Source organism: Lithobates pipiens, unplaced genomic scaffold (genome assembly GCF_037356315.1).
Source record: "Lithobates pipiens isolate NorthernLeopardFrog02 unplaced genomic scaffold, aLitPip1_a1.2 Scaffold_10, whole genome shotgun sequence".
NCBI lineage: Eukaryota > Metazoa > Chordata > Amphibia > Anura > Ranidae > Lithobates > Lithobates pipiens.
The window spans coordinates 198,025,222-198,047,579 of record NW_027507686.1 but is presented as its reverse complement, the minus strand read 5'-3'; the positions used below and the strand labels follow the sequence as shown (position 1 = coordinate 198,047,579).

At 40.8% G+C, this 22,358-nt stretch overlaps 1 protein-coding gene across 2 annotated transcripts in view; it reads right to left on the bottom strand.

Moving 5' to 3' along the window:
* Positions 1-22,358, bottom strand: part of LUZP2 (leucine zipper protein 2) — a 928,200-nt gene that overhangs the window by 149,920 nt on the left and 755,922 nt on the right. The window contains exons 8-9 of one of the 2 annotated variants that reach the window (XM_077460834.1): positions 7,475-7,570; positions 775-849 (exon numbers count right to left, since the gene is read on the bottom strand). In XM_077460834.1, coding sequence (XP_077316960.1) covers positions 775-849; positions 7,475-7,570 — 171 coding nt within the window. The remainder of the gene's footprint in view (positions 1-774; positions 850-7,474; positions 7,571-22,358) is intronic. The other variant, XM_077460835.1, reaches the window with a different exon arrangement.

The window sequence follows — 22,358 nt, the reverse complement described above, 5'->3', positions numbered from 1 at the left end:
AAAGATCAATGATTCAGCTGCCTTGGTTACCATAGGGTCCCTCACCTAGCTCACCATTTCACCTGAGTAGGCTATCAACCATTCCCTTACTGAGGGAGAGGGGGAGGTTCCGCTCTTTAGGGCCCCAGGTTTGGAGGCCAACTGGCCCATTTGCTGGTGAATACCTGCATCGTATCCATGATCGTATGGTGGATGCGTTCCATGAGACGAATGGTATCCATCCTTTGGAGAACCTGAGTCCAGGGGATTGACTGTGAGCCCCAGTTTAGGGCTATAGCCCACTGAATAGCGCAGAACAGAGTGTTAACTAATTTTTGAGAGGAAGAGGGAATTTCAGGGATCGGGGCAAACAAAAGGCACCTTGAAGCCATTAAATCAATGCTAGAACCAGTGATCTGGGCTACCTTGGAGGAAGCCTGGTCCCAAATGTGTTGGAGGTGTGGGTAGCTCCAAAAGATGTGGAGCAAAGTGCCTGGTGTTGGGAAGCCCCTGAAACATTTATCGGAAGCCATAGGGTAAAATTTGTGAACTCTGTCGGGTGTGAGGTACCAACGTGTGTGTGTTTGTATTTATTTTTACCATGGTAGATCAACATGTGTTGACAAAAAAAAATCAGTGTTTAATTATTTCACAGAAGCATAATTAGGTAAATGTATGGGTTTAATAAGATGTTCGATTGGTCACTGAACTCAGTCAACAGATGAGCTCTTTGTTCAATTCTCCTTCAACATAAACAAACTTGCATACATTATAATATATATTAAATGTCCTTACATTGTCCAGTGAAGCTATTTCCATTTCCTTTTTTGCCACAGTTAACTTTTGCTCAAGGTCTGTTAGCTGTTGTGCCTGCAAGACAGAATTAAAGGTAATCTCAGTCACACACAAAGTCAGACATAAACTGATACAGCCAGCTTTGGAATGTGATTCAAATGCCTGTGTAACTCATAAACATGTATGGCCATTTATAATAAGCTATTTAATTAACTAATTATGAACCCGCATCTGGTGGCTCTGAATCCTGCCTCCCTCTTTCTCCAGGAAAGTCTATTAAAGTGATTTGTACTCTCATAAGTAAACAACTTAAAGCTTAGCATTTCAAAAGAATATACATATTATCTTCAGGGAATACACCTGCTTCATTTCAATTCAATGGTGCAATGTTGTCAGTAATAGTTGAATATTACACATGTTTATTCCCTGCCAGTGCTACAACATTATATATTTACATTTTTTAATAAGCTGTAAACGGTTGTTTGGGACTTGATACAATTAATTATATTTAAAAACTAAGTTTATTTTTTATTTTTTTTGTTACAAATCAGCACAAGGGACAGTATTTATATTTAATGAAAAATGCCCTCTGTACTGATGCTGGCCATCTTAGTTTAAATCTGAAGTCCTCTGCCCCCATACCACTGTAGCTATATACATCCGGTATTGCAGAGGTTAATAGAGCCAAGGGACCTGTCACAGGCACTCATCAAGATTGCCGACTATGCCTGTACCTTACGTCCATTCATAGACGCTGTACTATAGTCTTCTATCAATAAAAAACAATCTGTGAATGGTGGATGAGCAAATAAATGAAATAATACAACTTCCATTAAAGTAGAAGGGAAGGCAAAAAGTGTGGGCATATATATTGTTTAAGGGTGGGACCTTTACCAGTCATACATTTTTGTAAGATTGCAGCACCTGAATCGATCACCTTTTCTGGACTTGACATACACTGTCTTTGTTAGCTCTATAGGTCTCCTGATTAAGGATTAGTTAAATTGAGACTTTTCATTTCCTTTAACCACTTCTGCCCCGGAAGGATTTATTCCCTTAAAGGCCAGGCCATTTTCTGTGATACGGCACTGTGTTATTTTAGCTGACAATTGCGGGGTCGTGCGACACTGTACCCAAATAAAATTGACGTCCTTTTTCTCCCACAAAAAGAGCTTTATTTTGGTGGTATTTGATCACCTCTGCAATTTTTATTTTTTGCACTATAAACAAAAAAGACTAACAATTTTAACAAAAAACAATATTTTTTATTTTCTGCTACAAAAACATACCCAATAAATAAAAAAAATTGTATATTGATTGGTTTGCGCAAAAGTTATAGCGTCTACAAAATAGGGGATACATTTATAACATTTTTATTATTATTATTTTTTTACTAGTAATGGCGGTGATCAACGATTTTTAGCAGGACTTCGACATTGCAGCGAACAGAGCGGACACCTAACTGACATTTTTGACACTTTTTTGGGAACCAGTGACATTATTACAGTGATCAGTGCTAAAAAATATGCACCAACATTGTACTGATGACAATGACTCTGGCAGGGAAGGGGGTTAACATCAGGGGCGATTAAAGGGTATTCCCTCAGTGTGTTTACTAACTGTATGGGGGATGGGTTGCTGTGTGTGATCCCTTGTCAGAACAGAGATCTGTTTACACAGGCAGATCCCTGTTCTGTCTCTGCGGGGAACGATAGCGGGCGGCCAGCGGATATCAAGTCCGCTGGACCCACTGATTGGCTCCCCTACTGGCCAATAGCCCACAGAATGCTTGGTACAAGCCCAACGTACACCTATGGTGATTCGCGCAGCCGAGCTAACCTACCACAGTATAACTGCGATGACTTGTTGGCAAGCAGTTTGAAAGAGGCAAAAATGTTCTTTTCTTTCAATTTTTGGATAGCTTAAGGGAAAATTCAGTATTTTTTTCCCAGTCTTGTTCTATTGGGGAGATTTCCCCTTACTTCCCGCCCCACAGTCAAAACAGGAAATTAAATTAAATCCCTTTACAGTGAAAGAATCCTTGGTTATCACCCAGCCTAGTGTCCCCATTGGAAAATGTTCCCTCTATTCCTTTTGTGGGAACAACACAAAATTTGGGATTTTCTTTTGCATTTGATGGCAATGATAGAATGACAAAAACAAAAGGGTGAATCTCCCAAAATGGAGGCACAGACAATAATAAAATCTGGGAGCTGTTCAAATTCTTCTCCACTGTATACAAAAATAATAATAAAACAAGTTTTGCCTTAAGTTATACCTTAAATTTTGGTTTAAATCAGTAGTATTTTGTAGAATTTCACAACTTTGAAGTCAATTTGGAAATGACAGATGGTGTTTGATGTTTTTTTGGGGGTGCGGTAAAAAAAATTGAAAACGACGGAGAAATATGCATTATAGAAACCATAAAAAACACAAATGCAAAAGAAGACTAAACTTCCTAAATATACTCAGAAACACAATCTATAAACCAAAAAAATACAGGCATACCCCACTTTTAAGCACACAATGGGGTTTATTTACTAAAGCTGGTAAGTGCAAAATCAGGCTCACTTCTGCATAGAAACCAATGAGCTTCCATTTTTTATTGCCAAATCTAAGTTGAACAAGCTTGGGTTAGAAGCTCATTGGTTTCTATGCAGAAGTGAGCCTGATTTTGCACTTACCAGCTTTAGTAAATAAAACACATTGTGTACTTAAAAGTGGAGTATGCCTGTAGTTGATAATTTTATTTGCAAGAAAATACTGCAATAAAGCAAATTTAAGGAATTACAATTTTGAAAAATGTTATTAATGTAAGATGACAAAACTGGTAATTTTGCAGGAAAATCAAGTTAATCCAATATCAGTTCTGTTTCTGATTCCTGATCCTTTACATTAGACCATAGAAAAATATAAGGGTACGTTTCTACCATCCTTAGCCACACTCTAAAGACATACTGATAGGTTACTTGGCTCCTGTCTAAATTGTCCCTAGTGTGTATCTATGCATGTGAGATAGGGAGACCTTTAATTGTAATGACTTTGAGGACTGGAAATGGTGTGAATGTATAACATGTAAAGTGCTGCGAAAGTTGTTGATGTTATAGAAATACCTGTAAAAAAATAAATAAATTTGCCTCGGTTGGGTATTTCCTTTTACATCTACATTCTATATTTTTATTTTCATTTATTCCTTTTCTATTTTCTTTCCATTAAGCTTATTTATTCTTTGATTTTTTTTTTTAACCTCTTGACACATACATCAGCTGGATTTGTAGCACTATACCATTTATTGTTGCCTTGGGATACATTCTAAAATGACCGGATTCTTATTGGTTGCTTACTCATTTTATCCTTTTATGCTACCTGGAATAAATCACTTTGCTTAGTCGTGTTGAACGGTTACCATCCCTAGACATAAAGATTGTTCTTTATGATTGCTTTGTAATGCTTTTCAGTGAAAATTATCCCGCGTTTTATGCTCAGTTGCTGTAACCATAACCATTATTATTGAAAAAAAGTTATTGTAACTGAAATTATATATTATTTAGAAAAATGTATTTGCTTATAACTTTGGGATAAAATATAAAGCTACTTTATGGAGCACAACAAATTCAGATATTTTCACTAGGGTTTTTTTTTATGTTCTGGAAAACAGTAAAAACATCACGGCTTCATTTCCCAAAGGCTAAAACAGAACATCTGACATTTACTGAACGTAATCAATGACATCATCTAAGATTCTCATTGATATTACCACAGAATCTTTAATTTACCAGCTACCAGAAATGTGGCATGTACAGATTTGTGGGTAATGAGTCACCATGATTGAGGTGGACTACATTGCTATTTGACCCTTTGTAGGAATGTTGGTTATTATTATAAAGTGGGTTTTCATATTCCATCATACGTCACACCCACATTACGTCACTTCCTTTTTTGGGAAACACAGAGGTGGGGAAGAGGTCCTTCATTGGGATAAAGGTGCCATACAAGGAGGGTAGGCTTTCCTGCCCCCACTTTACAAGTCCCCTGCAATATTGAAAGGCATGTGACCTGGTATGGCACAGGAAAAGGGACAATGCTTTCTGCCCTCCCTTTGCAGTAAAGGTGCACTGAATGAAAATTTTGGTGCCAAAATGAAAATTAAGGATGCACTAGGCCGAAAACTGAAAATTACAGTTTAAAAAATATATATTTATATTTTTATATACAATTTCATTATATTTGACTTTTTCATTAAACTCATTAATTTAAATGAATGTGAATATATTTCTGGCCATTACTGGCACCTTTAGTGCAAGAAAAGCTCAAGAAAAATGCATAGTTACATAGTAGATAAGGTTGAAAAAAAGACACAAGTCCATTAGTCCAACCTATGTGTGTGAATATATAAAAGCAGCCTACAGGCTCTAACCATTTCTTGTATCGTGTCCCCAGTGTCTAACCATCTCTTGTATCATGTCCACAGTCTCTAACCATCTCTTGTATCATGTCCCCAGTCTCTAACCATCTTTTGCATCATGTACCCAGTCTCTAACCATCTCTTGTATCATGTCCCCAGTCTCTTACCATCACTTATATCACATCCACAGTCTCTAACCATCTCTTGTATCATGTCCTGAGTCTCTAACCATCTCTTGTATCATGTCCACAGTCTCTAACCATCTCTTGTATCATGTCTGCAATCTCTTACTTAAACTTGTATCATGTCCCCAGTCTCTAACCATCCCTTATATCATGTCCACAGTCTCTAACCATCTCTTGTATCATGTCCACAGTCTCTAACCATCTCTTGTATCATGTCCACTGTCTCTAATCAACTCTTGTATAATGTCTGAAATCTCTTACCTAAACTTAAACACACTGCTAATAATTTTAGCAACATTTTCATCCGGTGCACCTCTAGCAGAAATTATAGCAACAGCCTGCCTGTGCCCATCATGCAGCCCCACCAGTGCCCGTGCCTATCAGATGTAGCAGCCTGCCTGTGCCCATCATACATCCTCACTTGTGCCTGTGCCCATCAGATGCAGCAGCCTGCCTGTTCCTATCATGCATCCTCACCAGTGCCTGTACCCAGCAGGTGCAGCAGCTTGCCTGTGCCTTTCATGCATCCTCATCAATGCCTGCGCCCATCAGATGCAGCAGCCTGTCTGTGTCCATCATGCATCCTCACCAGTGCCTGTCTCCATCAGATGCAGCAGCCTGCCTGTGACCATCATGCAGCCTCCCCAGTGCCTGTGAATACAGCCTGCAAGTGTCCGGATCAGAGCAGCGATCTCCATGTGTCACGGAGCTGGATTTGAATTGCCCAGGCCGCAGTAACAATGTCCCGCCTCCTGTGATCACGTCACACTGGTTCAATGTCCTGCCATTGGATCAGTGTGCCATCTATCACAGGAGGCGGGACATTGTTACTATGGCCCGGACAATTCAGCTTCATGACACACAGAGATCGCGGCTCTGCAATGAGAGGAGGAGGAAGGATGGGAAGACAGGACCTTGACCATGACGACACTCCGCAATGGCTGGCACCCGCGGTGCAGCCACCGCTACTGTAAATGTGCGATTATTGGTGCAATTACCGGCATTTTTTTACTTTTCTGCAACATGCCGAAAACACAATTTTTGGCCGAAATGTTTTGGCCACCGAAATTTTGGTGCATCCCCACTTTCCAGTCCCTTAATGAATTAAAGTAAATAAAGGTCAACCACAGTGCCCAGTGACGTAATAAAATTCAATCACAATGACCCGCTACTGTACATGCCCCACTAAATACTGGTAGAATAATGTTGTTAATCAAATTTCCCCATTACTGGCAGTAAACCTAAATTACTGCAAATGGGAATCTGTAATTTTGCTGTGGAAATGTGGCATGTATAGATTTTAGGGCCGCCATTATATCACTGGAAGCAGTGATTGATGTAGATTTGCTCCAAGGAACGATATTAAACTTTATTTTAAAAACAGGTAAGTATGTGTTTGTGTTTTATTTCATTCAAGGAATTTGTTAGTGTACTGGGTGTTGGTATCCACCAACAGCGGTGGTAAGTAGATCAGTGTGGCTATACTTAAGGAAACTGAAACCAAACTATTTATAATCAAAGTAAGATTTAATAATGGAACATATCATTCAAGCCAAAAACTATACCAACCCACAGCTGGTAATTCTTTTTTACATTATAGTAGCTGTCATCCTCTGAAATGAATCAAAAATATTCCAAAGGGACAGTTCTGCAGTCTCAGACAGAACTGTACAAACAATTCAGACTACATCACACAAAACCTTTTCTTAAAAAATAAATTTATAGACAAATGATATCCTGATTAGCTAGTGGACACGGCATATCGTACCTCCTTAGAGGGAATACCCCCTAAAATCCCAATCACTGAAAATGGAAATCCGGTCAGATTTATTACACGCTTCTACAATAGACACATTAAAACGGAATCTATCTTCCAGAAACATTGGCCCACCCTCCTTCAAGACCCCCATCTACAAAAAAACAGAAGGGCTCCTAACTCCAAAACATAATAGCACTGAGAAAGCTCAAATCCAACTTTTCCCATCAATCCATGACTCAGCCCTGCCTAATCCCCTTAAAAGGCATATTTCAATGCTGTAAACCACTGTGCAAAATCTGCAAATTCGTCCACCATGGACAAAAAAACTTTATAGCACAAGGGAAAACGTACCCGATCAATGACTTCCACTGCTGTTCGTCCGACCATGTAGTATATTGTCTCACCTGCCCATGCAGCCTTTTTTATGTAGGTTGTACCATAAGACCCCTGCAAAAAAAGATTTGGTGAACACTGCCAATTCATAGAAGAAGGGAAGGATATACACAGTGTTCCCCACCACTTCGCTGAGTTTCATGACAAATCTCCCCAAGGCAGAGCATTTCATCAGTCCTTGATACCCTCTTTCCTGGCAGAATAAATCCTTTAGTATCCCGACCACCTATCACCTCACATATCCATACTGTCATCATCCTTTACATATAGCACCCATAGTAACTAATAGAAATGTATAATAAGAAAATATATCATTTGAAAAGATTTGATATATTTAATACATCTACATCCATAAATAGTATCATTCTCATCACTCTCATTCTTATCACTTATTAACTATCATTATTTTTTATACGTTTTCAATTTTCTCCTGTTACGGGTACAACTCTGTCGGGGTGGTTTCTGTGTTATCACATTGGAGAAAATACCCACTGAAAAGACCAGTTATACAGTATATTAATAGATAATTGAAAATAGTATATAGAAAGGTCATACTATTGTAACCCACCATTAAAACCCAATACACTTGCTTCATTCCTCCCTTCTCCTCTGTCATATCCATATGCAACAAATCCCTCACCTGATTAATAAAATCTTCAAATATCATCTATTACTTACTCATTATTCATGCTACACAGTATATGATATGAATTGCCCTACATCCATTGTGTATAATATATTCATTATTCGACTTTCACTTTACAATGTACCTCAATTATCATAATTATGCTGGTTTTCCAACCTTCCCTTTATTCTATTTTATATGTATATGCCCTTATATCAACATGAAATTGCATCCTCCCCCCCTCCTTATCATTAATTGCCACCTTTCCCATCCACCATTTACATATTTATACAGTACATAGTACATATTTATATATAGTGGATACATACCTTTTTTTTTTATTGTGTTCATGAATTGTTATTATAAATGCTATTTATTCATTCACTGATATTTTTGATTTTTATGATGAATCTGATGTCCTTTTTAATATTTTTTTTCAATATCTGTAATTACTGTATATAGTATAATGCTGTTTAAACAAAGTGTTGCTGTTTACATCAAGCAAGCCCTGATTTCCGGCAGGCTCCTTTAAACTCAGTGCTCACATAGACATTCCTCAGCTTGAGAAAGGAATGTGAATGTTTCAGTACAACCGAAAGCCATTGTAGTACATCTGCTCTCCACGCTGCGCTCCATGCTGCTGTCCACCGAGGCTGTGAGAGACTGCCTCCTCCTCACCCCAGGGGGCACGCACAGCAATGAGCTTGTTTTTTACCTTTATCCTGTGAGTAGGGGGTTCTATTAAATACTACCAGTCCTACTGCACTTAGTGGTGCTTCTCGTCTTTCTTTTTACTAATAATGAAGCACAAACCAATTTAACACCAGCACACAGAATACAAGTAGAAAGTAAAAATACATGTGGACTCTAAATCAAGTAAAAGAATAGTCTGGGGCTGGATCAGTTGGGGTCCTTGTCCAGTATGAGAAGCTCTCAGCCTGGAGGGTTAGGCCCTCCCATGCCACTCATCACTACTACCATAAGCCCAGCAAAGCCCCTCAGCTAACTTGAGGCTGGGGCCCTATTTTCAGAGACTATGAGTTTAGAAGGGGGAAGTTCACCTAGCATCCAGTTTGAGGAAGTCCACTACACAGCTGTCTGCCTAATACTGAGAAAGGCACCCCAGCACCAAAGGACTTATGGGTACAGACCTGAGAGCAGGATCTGGTGAATACTTTTCATTAGCCCTTTGGTGCATTAAGAGAGAGGTTTGCCCAGCCTGGGATATTGCTTTGGTGCCCGGCCTTGTCCACTTTCCAAGAGATGTTGCTAAGAGACTTTTCAAGAAGAATTAGTTCCTAATTTCTTCTAATTCCTAAATTCTCCCTGCTTTTATCCTACATTCTGGAATATCCCTCAGCTCCCTCGGCTCCTTCTATCTCCACCAAACTACTTATTGAGCCAGAAGTATGGATGATATTGTGTGCCTGGCTGCTCTTACACTGCAGGAAAGGTGTATCTTGAATCATGTAGCAGGACCAGTCAGAGTGTCTGTGCTACAACTATATACTATAACTACACTAATTTCCTTTTGGGATTATAAAAGTATTCTGAATCTGAATCTGACTATATAGCAAAGGGATGAAAATAGATAAGCAGGGTAAGACAAGAAAGACGGAAGGAACAACCAAGCAGATAGATTAGGAAGGGGACCAGAACTGGGAATCGGGAACAAGAGGAGCAGATGAGGTAGCAGTGTACATGTACTGGAAAAGGATCACAGTAGGAATAAGAATCATGTTTCTGACAATCAGCCTTTAATTATATTATTAACCCTATTGGTATAGATATACTGTATATACAATTCATTTTTGTAGTTTTGAAAAGAGTAGGAATTATAATTGAAATCTTTTTCAAGCTTTATTTTTCTACCTGGTGTTCTATTGAAATTTCCCATCACTTACTGCTACTGAAGATGACCCTTCAATAGATGTCCCTCTACACTTGTTCAATAACATTCATTTGATGTTGGCATTTCCATAATTTTTGAGCTTTCTGCCACAAATTGGTGACAATTCTCACCAGGAATAATGCAAAAGATAGAACTCAGGGACAGGCAAAATGCAAACTCAACAGATGTTCTAACTATTCCCTTCACTAAAACAGAAACAAAAGACAACTAACAACATGGGCATACAGTGCCTTGAAAAAGTATTTATACTGTCTGAAATTTTTCACATTTTGTCATGTTACAACCAAAAACATAAATGTATTTTATTGGTATTTTTGGTGATAGACCAACACAAAGTGGCACATAATTGTGAAGTGGAAGGACATTTTAATTTTCTTTTACATTTTTGTTGCATTTGTATTCAGCCCCTCTGAGTCAATACTATGTAGAACCATCTTTTTCTGCAATTACAGCTGCAAGTCTTTTTGGGGATGTCTCTACCAGCTTTGCACATCTAGAGAGTGATATGTTTGCCTAGTCTTCTTTGAAAATAGCTCAAGCTCTGTCATATTGGATGCAGAGCGTCTGTTAAGAGCAATTTTCAAGTCTTGTCACAAATTCTCAATTGGATTTAGTTCTGGACTTTGACTGGGCCATTCTAACACATGAAAATGCTTTGATATAAACCAATTTATTGTAGCTCTGGCTGTATGCATTTAGGTTTTTGGTTGTAACAGTACAAAATGTGGAACATTTCAAAGGGTATGAATACTTTTTCAAGGCACTGTATATAATTAATTTGCTCACAATACACTGTCATGGCTGTTGGTTTATTCTAAGGAATGTTTTTATTCAAGAAAGCACAATATCACAACCATAAATTATATATTTTGTTATTTTTTGTTGTACACAGTCATAAAACGTTCATTATGCCCATTGGGAATAGACTACAGAATGAACCATTGTCTAAGGATTGATACCTGTGTATTATGCACACAACAGCTGTTAGGGAAAAAAATCTATGAATAGCTGTATGAGGAATGTCTATTGTAATCAGTGAGGCAACGGATATATAAATTTAATATAGCAAGCAAGAATGTGCAATACAGTAAATAATAATGATCAATCATGACTCATCTCCCATTGGAAAGAATAGTTTGCTGAAATCTGATTGCTATTAGGCTTTGTGGTCTATACCTTAACAGCTATCTTTTTTGCCCCAGCTAGTCTTTTGAATTTCCAACCACCCATTTTGCCATTTCTTTCATTTCCACGATTACAGCCTGGAGCAAAGGGGGATGTGACTGTGACCGTCTCTCTGCAATTGGAAGCAAGGGCAAAATACTAATAAAATTACTTTATCTGCTACTTTAGGGTGATTGTAAATGAGCAGTGAGACCTATAACATTTTACAGTACATTTGTACCCGTCACAGCGGCATGTCCGCATCGCGGCGGGATCCAGCTGTGACTAGAAAGAAGATTATTGTGATGTAAGCTTGGGGTGGACCACATCAGCCTTAATGTAGCTACCTTCAAAAAACTTAATTGAGACTTGCCTCTTAGAACTGTTCCAGAGGTGAAAAACATTGGAAGACATAGTTCACAAAGACAACAACTTGTAAACTCTAATCTTAAGAGCTTGCATACAGAAGCATTTACAATTTTTTTAAAGAAAATTTCCATAATACATATTTTAGCTTTCTGCGGATTTATAATCAATTTTATTTGAAACTGTTAATTATTACAGACTTTTTTATTTACAATTTGACATTAAACCGTATAAATTAGGAAATAGAGGTAATTAAATAATCTAGACTTCACTAGGAGTTCATATAATCTGGTCCCAAAGTACTATTAGCTAAACTGATGTTGTCTTTAATCTTACTTTTTAAGTATAGCCAAAGGTCTGGTAAGGGTGAAACTTATGCCCACTAGCATTATTCTAGTGTTTGAAGAGGAATGAATCCCATAAAACAAAGTACAAAACAAAAGAGCTTTTACATGCCCTCATTTAGAAGAATTGGAGGGGTTTAATATAGTGGTTGTGGAAACAGGCACAACAAAGGGAGTTTCAAACCCCAAACCTTTTCCCATTCAAAGTACTCTCCTCTTTTTTACCATGATAACATGTATTTGTTATGAGGATATTTCTATGTAATTTTATACTTGATGCATCTTTTTACCATTTATTATTATACTTATCTCTGTATATATTTACACTGTATGCTGCTATAATGTATGTTGGTATTGTGCTTCTTCTGACATGAGTATTACTTTTGTGTGGATTGTATTAAACAACATTTTCAAATATAAAATAATATATCTGCAGTACATACTGTTTTGTGGTATGCCTATTAAACTTACAGTGTACACTGTATATATATATTCCTTTTGGGATTTAGGGGATAGAACCATACAAGCACCCCGTTGAGTAATATAAGCATTGAATGCCTTTATAAATAAGTGGTTATAGCGGTTATAGCTTTGAGCCCCACACCTCATTTCCACCTGTCTTTCTAAATATGGTCCTGCAAGGATCTAGTAAGTTGTTACTCCCCTCCATACTGATCTGAAAATAACACATTTAAATAAAGACAACTACTCTCATAAAACACTTTGTTAAACCTGCAAAACATAATTTTCTCTGCCATAGACTAAAGTAAATCGCTACTAGATTCTTGGTTTTGTATTCTGCTTGATTCTCAAGCTCCGTTAAAGCACTAATGCATTTTTAAGCAACAGTAACCTTCAAATGTATAAATGTAAAAGCATTGTTTAAAATAATTTTAGTTTAATTTCTATTGTTGTGGCCTATTTATGACAGCTCCCTACAGTATTAATACAACTGAAAAAAATAGAAGAGTGTAAATTTGTTTCTATACTGTATATAAGATGCATATTAAGCCTGTATTACGTGGGGTTTGCTGGAGGCACAAAATAATCGTTGTAATCATTTGCAGTAATGTGATTTACAAGTCAATGTGATCATTTAGGTGAATGATATACTTACTGTATTCTACGAGTAGTTTTCGTGTATATTGTGTTACTAAAACCTTGTATTGTGACAGACTCGTTGACTTTGTAAATTATATATATTACCTCTATTATTCCTTTAAAGGCTGTTCTCGTGTCTCTATAATCAGTAAAAATATTACAATTTTCCTCATACCAATTTGTACTAAAATTTGCAATTTGCTGGCATTTGACTTTGAAATATAGACCTGCGTGTCTGATACTTGACTTGCAACATCACTGGATCAATAAAGGATGGGTAAGCTATTCTGTATTAAGTTCAAACAAACTGCTGAGACCCTGCTTCTTGAATAGATGTTAACGCAACTTAACAGTAAAAAATAGGACCACCTCAGGCAAAGTTTTCTGCATGGCTGATGCACCTGCCACACATGCAGGTGCAGTGACCAGCAATGTTAAGCTCTGTGACATTGAACTTGCACTTTTAACAGGCTCCATGTCCCTGATGAGGTTTGACCATTGCACCAGGCACAGTAGCTGAGCATGAAGCTCAATGATGTGGTTTTACCAAGCTCAGCTTTACTGACTCCGCTAAAACTCTACTCCACTCTCCGTGCAGCTCCAGGCTCATTGATGTCCCCTTCATGCCTTGTGGAGGGCATGGCCCTCGTAAAATAATTAATATAGAGATGACAGTCCATTACTGCAACTTAGATGAAAAAAAAATATGGAATCTAAAGCCCCCAAATACTTACCTGAATCTATGGTCACATGATACAGTCCCAAGTCTTCTCTCCAAACATGAATATAGGTGCAAAAACTTAAAATCATAAGTATCCCAATAGCAGTACAATCTGTCATGGGATTACACAGTCTATATTAGTCCATGTAGGTGGTTAGTGGTATTTGGAAAGATAAGACATTTGGAACACTCAGTGCTACCAACATATGGGAACAGAAACCAAGTTCCAGAGATACTGCAAAAAAATAAGGAGGGAAGCACCTCTGAGTGTACACATTTTAAGACTTTTAATGGTACATAAGGTGAATAACTCACATTTTAGTAGAAATTACAGGCATTTATGTCCCGGCAAGGATAAGTCCTGGCGTGAGCGGTCCTGCTATTCCCAGTCCTTCATACTCGGGAACCGACTAAAGGGAGCCCACCGCTGTAGAGGAAGAGCCGACTCTGATGGCGGGACTCAAAACGAGGAGCGAGGCACAAGGAGGAAGATGGAACCAGCAGATGACATCACACATTTTACAATACTTTTCTTGAGCATGTGCGCTTGTGATGCTGTGTGATGTCATCTGCTGGTTCCATCTTCCTCCTTGCGCCTCACAGCTCATTTTGGGTCCCACCATCAACTGGTGGACTCCCTTGAGTCAGCTCCTGAGTATGAAGAACCAGGAATAGCAGGACCGCTCACACCAGGACTTATCCTTGTTGGGGCATACATGCCTGTTATTTCTACTAAAATGTGAGTTATTCACCTTATGTACCATTAAAAATCTTAAAATGTCTACACTCAGAGGCGCCTCTCTCCTGGTTTTTTATTCCAAGTCTTCTGTCCATCTCATTGGATATTGGGAGGATCCCTCTTTGGGTGTCAACATTGCTGGAGACCAAGGAAACTAGTCAGTGGCAGAAACAGTCTGCACCACTGGATTATCCATCTACACAAATGAAAGAGGTGTTTGTTGACCAGGGCCATGTGATGGCAGATTCAGATAAGTAAAGAGATTTTTAAGTACATTTGGAAATAAAAAAATATACAAATGAGTGGTACGGAGGTATGAGTGGAATGTTTATATTTTCCCAAAAGCTTCTTTTAAAACACACATAGACTTCCGGTTCCGGCGCCGCATGAGCTAGCTGCGCTCCCGCCTAGCTCCCGCTGCAGAGCCCCTCAAACCGGCCTAAAAATCCTGCCACAGCGGCCCCAGTGCTCCACTCAGGCTCTGGGTGGTCCCCCACGATCCCCGCTCCTATGGATCGATTCGTCGAAAAAACGGGAGCCCGCCCGCGGATCGGCCACAAATCGAGCCCCTGGCTTTGGCCTACTCGGCTCCGGCTCATTCCGCTCCAACTTCTCAGGCCTATGCAGCAGATCGACCGGACACAGACATGGAGGTAAGCGGGGTCGCCACCCCAACACCCCCAGCAACCTCAGGACCACCACACCCCCGTGGGCATACTGCAAAGCCCCCTCATAACCTTAATGGGGATACACACCAGCCACCCCCGGGGGATGATGGACACACCAATCGCATAGCACAAGCTGTGGCGGCCCTGCTGTCTCCCATGATCACAGCTTCTGTGGAGAAAGCCATACAGGCTGGGATGCAACAAATCAAGGCCCAAATCACAGAGCATGCTACCAGACTTGATGACCTTGAACATAGAATCTCGGAGGTAGAGGATGATCTCTATCAATCCCAAGCCACTGAGCGGTCTCAGGAAAAAGCGCTTCAGTATGTCTTCCAAAAGTTGGACAACTTAGAGAACAGATCCAGACGCTCCAATCTGCGTTTCGTTGGTGTCCCTGAATCGCTCCCCAACGCCAATTTGGGTGACTTTTGCGCGAAACGCATCCCAGAAGCCCTCGGTCTCACAGGCCCCTTCATGGTGGAAAGGGCCCACCGCATAGGATCCTTTAATGCGGACCGCAAAACTCCTCGTCCCATCATTGCCAAATATCTGAACTACGCGGACAAAGCTGCTGTCCTGCAAGCATTCCGGCAGTCTTCCTCAGTGCAGGTCGATGGGGTCAAGATTCTAATTTTCGCGGACTATTCTATCGAAGTATCAAAAAAACGGAAAGCCTTCCAACCGATCTGCTCAGAACTGTTTAAATTAAGTTCTCCCTGGCATTCCCCGCCGTGCTTCGTCTCAAGTCCCCCAAAGGGGAGCAACTTTCCTTCCAGGACCCCTCTGAAGCGGAAGCATTTTTACGCTCACTTCGCTCAGATCCTTCTCCGGCTACTCCTTCCAAATCTGCCTCAACTCTTCGTGCCCTGGACCAGAGGAGCCCCAGAAAGGATTCCCCTAAACGCTTCCGAGCTTCGGATCCGGATCATCGGCATCGCAACATTCCTCGCTGAAGACCTTTCTTCATCCCTACCACGGCTTGATGTCTTTTCCTTGTCCCCCCCTTCTACCCAGTTTGCAAGCCATGATGTGCTAAGTAACAGCTGTCTGCTCCCCGTGCTCTTGGGTACTTTACCTCATCTCCCCTTCATTCCGGTTACCAAGTTTTATATTGCTTCACACCGGGAGCTGGTACTATGCCGTTCCCGAAGGCTCTGGACAACGGACGCCACGAGCTTTCAACAAATGACCTTCTCCTTTTCGGTTGTACGCTCGCGTCCTTGGACAAATGTTCAGGTTTCTATCATATAGCGCTTATACTCTTATCTTTGCACCGTTTATTAAGTTATTGTTTAAGATTTTATTGCCATACCGGCTTTTATTTCATTCCTTCACCTGGTTTAGATCTTGGCATGACTCCACTGTGTATTATACCACCCCTCTACCATCTAGCCGTTACGCTGTGACACATACCCTAGTCCGGCGGGCCTCAAGCGGCATTACGGCACTGCCCGCGTTCCACCCCTGTTTCCGCGGGGCTCTGCTGGAGAGCTCCCTCCCCTATGCACAGTGAACTCATGCGGAAAAAAGAGAAGTACATGCTGTTGTTTATTTGTTCGGTTATTATCCTTTTATTATTGTTTACCCCCCAAGCCCCTTTTTTTCCTGCCCTCCCCTGGTTCTTTCCCCGTGACCTATTGGGTTCTCCCCTCTACCAGTCAAGATTCCCTGGTCAACACCTTATGCCCTGTATCATCAATGAGCTCGGCCTAGGCATTTTAACTATCCTCAGCCACCTGTATCTCATATCCTGCCATTCACACCCACAAATTCCGCTCCTCTTAGAGTAGTCTCCTGGAATGTAAAGGGTCTCCGCTCTCCCCAAAAGAGAGTGAAGATCCTTCGTCACCTTAAAAGACTCAAAGCAGACATTGCCTTATTACAGGAGACCCACCTACACGCACCCGATTTTCCACGCATGCAAAAAATGTGGGTGGGATTAGTACATGGAGCCGAGTCAGTGGGTCGGAAAGCCGGGGTATTGCTCTTAATTCACAAAAACCTTCCCTGCACAATTCTATCCACTCTCTCGGATAACATGGGTCGTTTTTTCACCGCCGAGGTACGGATAGGAACTAAGGAAATGTTTATCTCCAACGTTTATGCCCCTATTAACCCCTCTAAGCAATTCTATTCTGAACTTTCATCGTGGTTACTTAAATTCCCCCACTTGCCTCATTTAGTAGGGGGTGACTTTAATGACGTTATGCACTCCTCGATTGACAGATCCTCCCCAAAAAACAACCGCAGGATGACACCATAATGATCCCTACTATCTTTGCCTCCACCATGGACTCCCTACACATGACGGACCTTTGGCGTCTCAGTCACCCTACAGACAGAGAATTCACGTTCTATTCCAACCCTCATAAGTCCCTGGCCAGACTTGACCACTTTTTTGGTTCGGATGATCTCATAACCTTGGTATCCGAATCTGAAATTCATGACATAGCGGTTTCTGACCATGCCCCAGTGGCAATTTCCCTAGACAGACTGGATCTTCCCCCGCATCCCAACCTTTGGCGCTTTCCAGCTTTTTTAGCTAATAACTCAGATTTTTTGACATTTATGGATAAGGCCTGGGTGGAATACTCCTCCGCAAACGCCATACATGCGGCTGATCCGAATCTTTTTTGGGATGCAGGGAAAGCGTACCTTAGAGGTCGCATTATCTGCTATGCCACGTCCTTTAAACGCAACGCACTCAAGCATTACAAATCAGCCAGTGCCAGACTACATGCTGCCCAACAGCAGCTCTCGTCTTCCAATTCCACCATTCATCATGATGAGTGGGTATCAGCCAAGTCAGCTTTTGATACTTGGGCTGACACTCTTGAACGATCGAAAAAGGCTCACTTGGATGCTACCCTTCACAAGTATGGCAATAAAGCCGGAAAACTCCTCTCCAGGCTGTGTAAAGGGGGCCATCGCCCCACTCACATCACCTCCCTCCGTGACCACATGGGACAGACACATTCTTCCCCTCAAGCCATAAACGAGACCATGTTGAAATACTACACTGATCTCTATGCACCAGACCCCATAGTACGAGAAAAGGCTCAGGCCTTTTTGGACAAAGTGACACTTCCCACCTTATCAGCACAGCAATTAGAGACCCTAAACGCCCCCATCACTCTATCTGAAATTGAATCTACCATTCGTCATCTGCACTCACATAAGGCGCCAGGCCCCGACGGCTTCACTAGCGACTTTTACAAAAACCTCATTCACATTGCAGCGCCCATACTCCTCTCAGTTTACTCCTCTATTTGGGCTGGGGGTCCCTACCTTCCCTCCGGGAATCAAGCGGTAATTAAGCTTCTCTCAAAAAAAGGTAAAGATCCATTACAACCCGGCTCTTACAGACCTATCTCCCTCCTTAATCTAGATGTGAAAATCCTCTCGAAAATTGTCGCCACAAGGCTAGCTGATATTCTCCCCCATCTAATCCACCCAGCCCAATCAGGCTTTGTCAAAGGTCGGACAGCCACTCTAAACATACGTAAAGTTTTACTCGCTCTTGAATCTGCCAAACAGGACCCTAATGGTTCCTATGCCATCATTACCTTAGACGCTGAGAAAGCCTTTGACAACGTCAATTTCGACTGGCTATCCATGACCCTCTCTAAATTAGGTTTCTCAGGCCCATTCAGTCACCTTATAACCTCTATGTACTCCTCTCCCACCGCCCGTCTGGTAGCGGCAGGCCTCCTCTCACCAAATTTCCCCTTACACAAAGGTACCAGGCAGGGCTGCCCCCTATCCCCTCTACTTTTTAACATAGCCTTGGAACCCTTCTCCAGATACCTATCTCATTCAGCTCCCCTCCAGGGCATAAAAATTGGAGGAGTGGAACTCCGCACATCCCTGTTCGCAGACGATATCCTTATTTTCACCTCTAACCCATCCCTTGACATTTACACCATTAAAACTACTTTCGATGAGTTTAGGTTGTGCTCAGGGCTACGCATTAATTATTCTAAGAGTGAAATTTTACCCATTGGCTCTCTCTCAACTCCTTCCTGGGTCAGTGACTCCCTATTCTCTGTAGCTCCCTCTTACATCACCTACCTGGGAATCAAAATTGGTAAAATGCCTTCTTCTTTGTATCAGCTAAACTATCACCCTTTGTTAACTAAGATATCCCAAGAATTGACCAACTGGATGGATCTGCCCCTCTCGCTCCTGGGAAGGTGCCACCTTGTAAAAATGGTCAGTTTTGCCAGACTTTTATATCCTATGCAAACTCTTCCTCTTTTGCTCAAACACAAAGATGTTACCTCTTTGGAATCTGCTATTTCTAAATTTTTATGGCACGGCAAAAGTCCACGTATTGCTTTCAAAAAATTACACCTTCTCAGGGGCGATGGGGGTATAAGTCTACCTAATATTAGGTTGTATAATCTAGCCTGTTTACTCAGAACGAGCCTAGACTGGATCACACACTCGTCCAGATACTCTAACTTTGATTTGGAATCCGCTATGGCTCACCCTTTCTCATTGTCTGCCCTGTTACACTGCCGCTGGAAATCGGTACCCCTCCCCCACCAACACAATCTAGTCTTCAGAGACACGGCAATAGCGTGGAGAGAATCCAGAAAATTGGCCGGACTTACGCCTTTCCTTTCTATTCATTTACCTATTCAAGGAAACCCTTGCTTTACTCCAGGTCTCCACTGTAAGGCCTTCTCGGAATGGTCAGCACGGGGCCTGTCCCTTCTTTCTTCCCTATGCGACCCGAATACTGGGAAACCGCTCCCCTTTCAGAAAGTGATGGACTCATTCCTGATTCCCACCTCTCATTTCTTCCATTACCAACAATGCATCAGCTACATTACCCACACTTGTAAGGAGGACTCCCGTCGATTTCAACCAAGCTTCCTGGATCAGCTGACACATAACAAATCCTTTAAAATCTCGGATATCTACAAGCCGCTTCTGCAACGATCACAGCCACCTGCATCCTCTACCTCTATTGCAAAATGGTCATCTGCCTTCCCGGACACAGATCTTGTTCATAAAATTTTGCTCGGTCTAAACAAAGTCCTCAACCTGACGCCTAATGAAACCTGGAGGGAAACTCAACTTAAGATTGCCCACAGGGCCTACATTCCTTTTCTTTCCTCCAAATCCAAATCCGATGGGGCTTCCTGCCCTCATTGTCATCTCCCGAAGCCACCCCTCGCTCATCGTTTATGGTCTTGTCCCGTTATATCTACCTTTTGGGACCAGGTCTTGGCCTTCATTTTTGACGTAACCTTGATGAAACTACCTAAAGAACCTCTTCTCCTAATCTTTGGTTATTGGGATCCCATCCTGCTACCTTGGTCCACCTCTGCAGGCACTAGACCCTCTTCAGGATCTCATCCTACGCGAGCTACAGTGGACTGGACCCTGTTGTGCTTACTGTTGGCCCGCCGTCTCATACTACGATTCTGGCTCCTGCCCTCTGGCCCTCCAGCCTCCCAACTCCGCAAAGACCTTCTATCTCTCCTACACACAGAGAGGCTCACGACAGACTTCTCGCATGGTAAACAAAAAGCTGACTTCTTTGCCAGGTGGCAGCTATTCATGACCACAAACATGTCTATACAGGACCAACGCGAATTGGATCAACTCTCTTTTATCTACAAGGATCCGCTCCATTCCTGATACCAATGTGAGACTCTTATGCAGAGGCCGACACCCTCCCCCTCAAGACTCTCCTCAAAACTCTCCTCAATTCTCTCCCACGCCAGGACCCCTCTTCTGGACATCACCATTGAACCCCCCCCTCCCCCCCATCCATGTCCCTCCCTGTTCTCTCTTTCCCCCTTATTTCTGTCAACATATTGCTTTCTAAGTTGCAGTTAGGCATTTGGCCCCTGGGGTACTGTTTTTTATTGTTACTGCCTGTACTATTTAAGGTCCAAAACAGTAGCTGATTTATCCAGTCTGGTCATTATTGCCTAGGTTTTACATAATCTCACTGTCTTTGAACGTTCTATGCTTTGTGGTTCTCTGTCACCCCAGGGTATGACCTGGATATGTATCTTGTCTTTAATGATTGTGCCTGAACATATGTCTTTGTATTTTCTTTATTTTCCTATTTTCCTAATAAAAATTATTTAAAAAAAAAAAAAAAACACACATAGATTTTCCCCTAGATGTTTTAAGCAGACAGAAATAATAATTAATCAAACTTTAGTAATACAGGTGCAGTTATTAACTAGTCAACTGCATGGAAAATCTCAATTTGGAAAGTGTGTAAATTGGCAATGGGGTGAAATCTGTAATGGAGATTGATCTATGTACAATTGTGGATAACATAAAAATAAATAGAAATACATATAAAAATATAATAATTCCAATCTGCAAGTTTTAATGGTATAAATAACAATAGATATGTGCAAATCGTTTCGTTCCAAATTAGTTTTTGGATGAAATTTGGCACATTCATTCATTTGGGAGTATACAAATTAATGAACGACTTATTTGACGAATGCGTACGAAAACAAATTGTCAGAAAAAAATTAAAAGACCAAAAACCCAACAGCATGAAAACCCGAAAGAATGAAAATCCAAAAGAACGTTAATTCCGAAAGAATAAAAATATAAAAATCAGAAAGAACAAAAGAGATTCAACCTACAAGTTTAACAAATTGATTACATTTGGACGATTTCGTTTTTCATATTTTAGTTCTTTTAGACTGTTATCGCTGAATATAAAGAAAAAAATGATAAATGCATTCATATTCGTATTTCTTTTGCATACATTCGTATTTGTTTCGATTTTTGGGTGGGCAGTGTTAGTGTGTTATCCCTGGCAAATTAGCTTGTCCCTTATTCCCTTGTGTGGTTTTCTGTGTCAGACTGCATTACATCCAAAGTCCTGACAGGGTGTGTTGGGCCAGTGGCATTGTTTTGTTGGACTTGTGAGACTCTTGTGACACAGAGAAGTAACGAATGCCACATCTAAATGAATGAAACACAACAAATATGAATGCATCCAAAGTTACCAATTACCCAAAGTAACGAATAGTGCATCTAAATGAATGGAACGGAACGAATATGAATGCATCAGAAGTTATGAATGCCAATCATAACAAATGATCTGATAAACGAATAAAAAAAAAACAAATGAAGCGAAACCAAAACAAAACACATTTTCCTGGTACTGCACATGTCTAAATGGCAATAAAAGTTTCATAAAGTTTGGA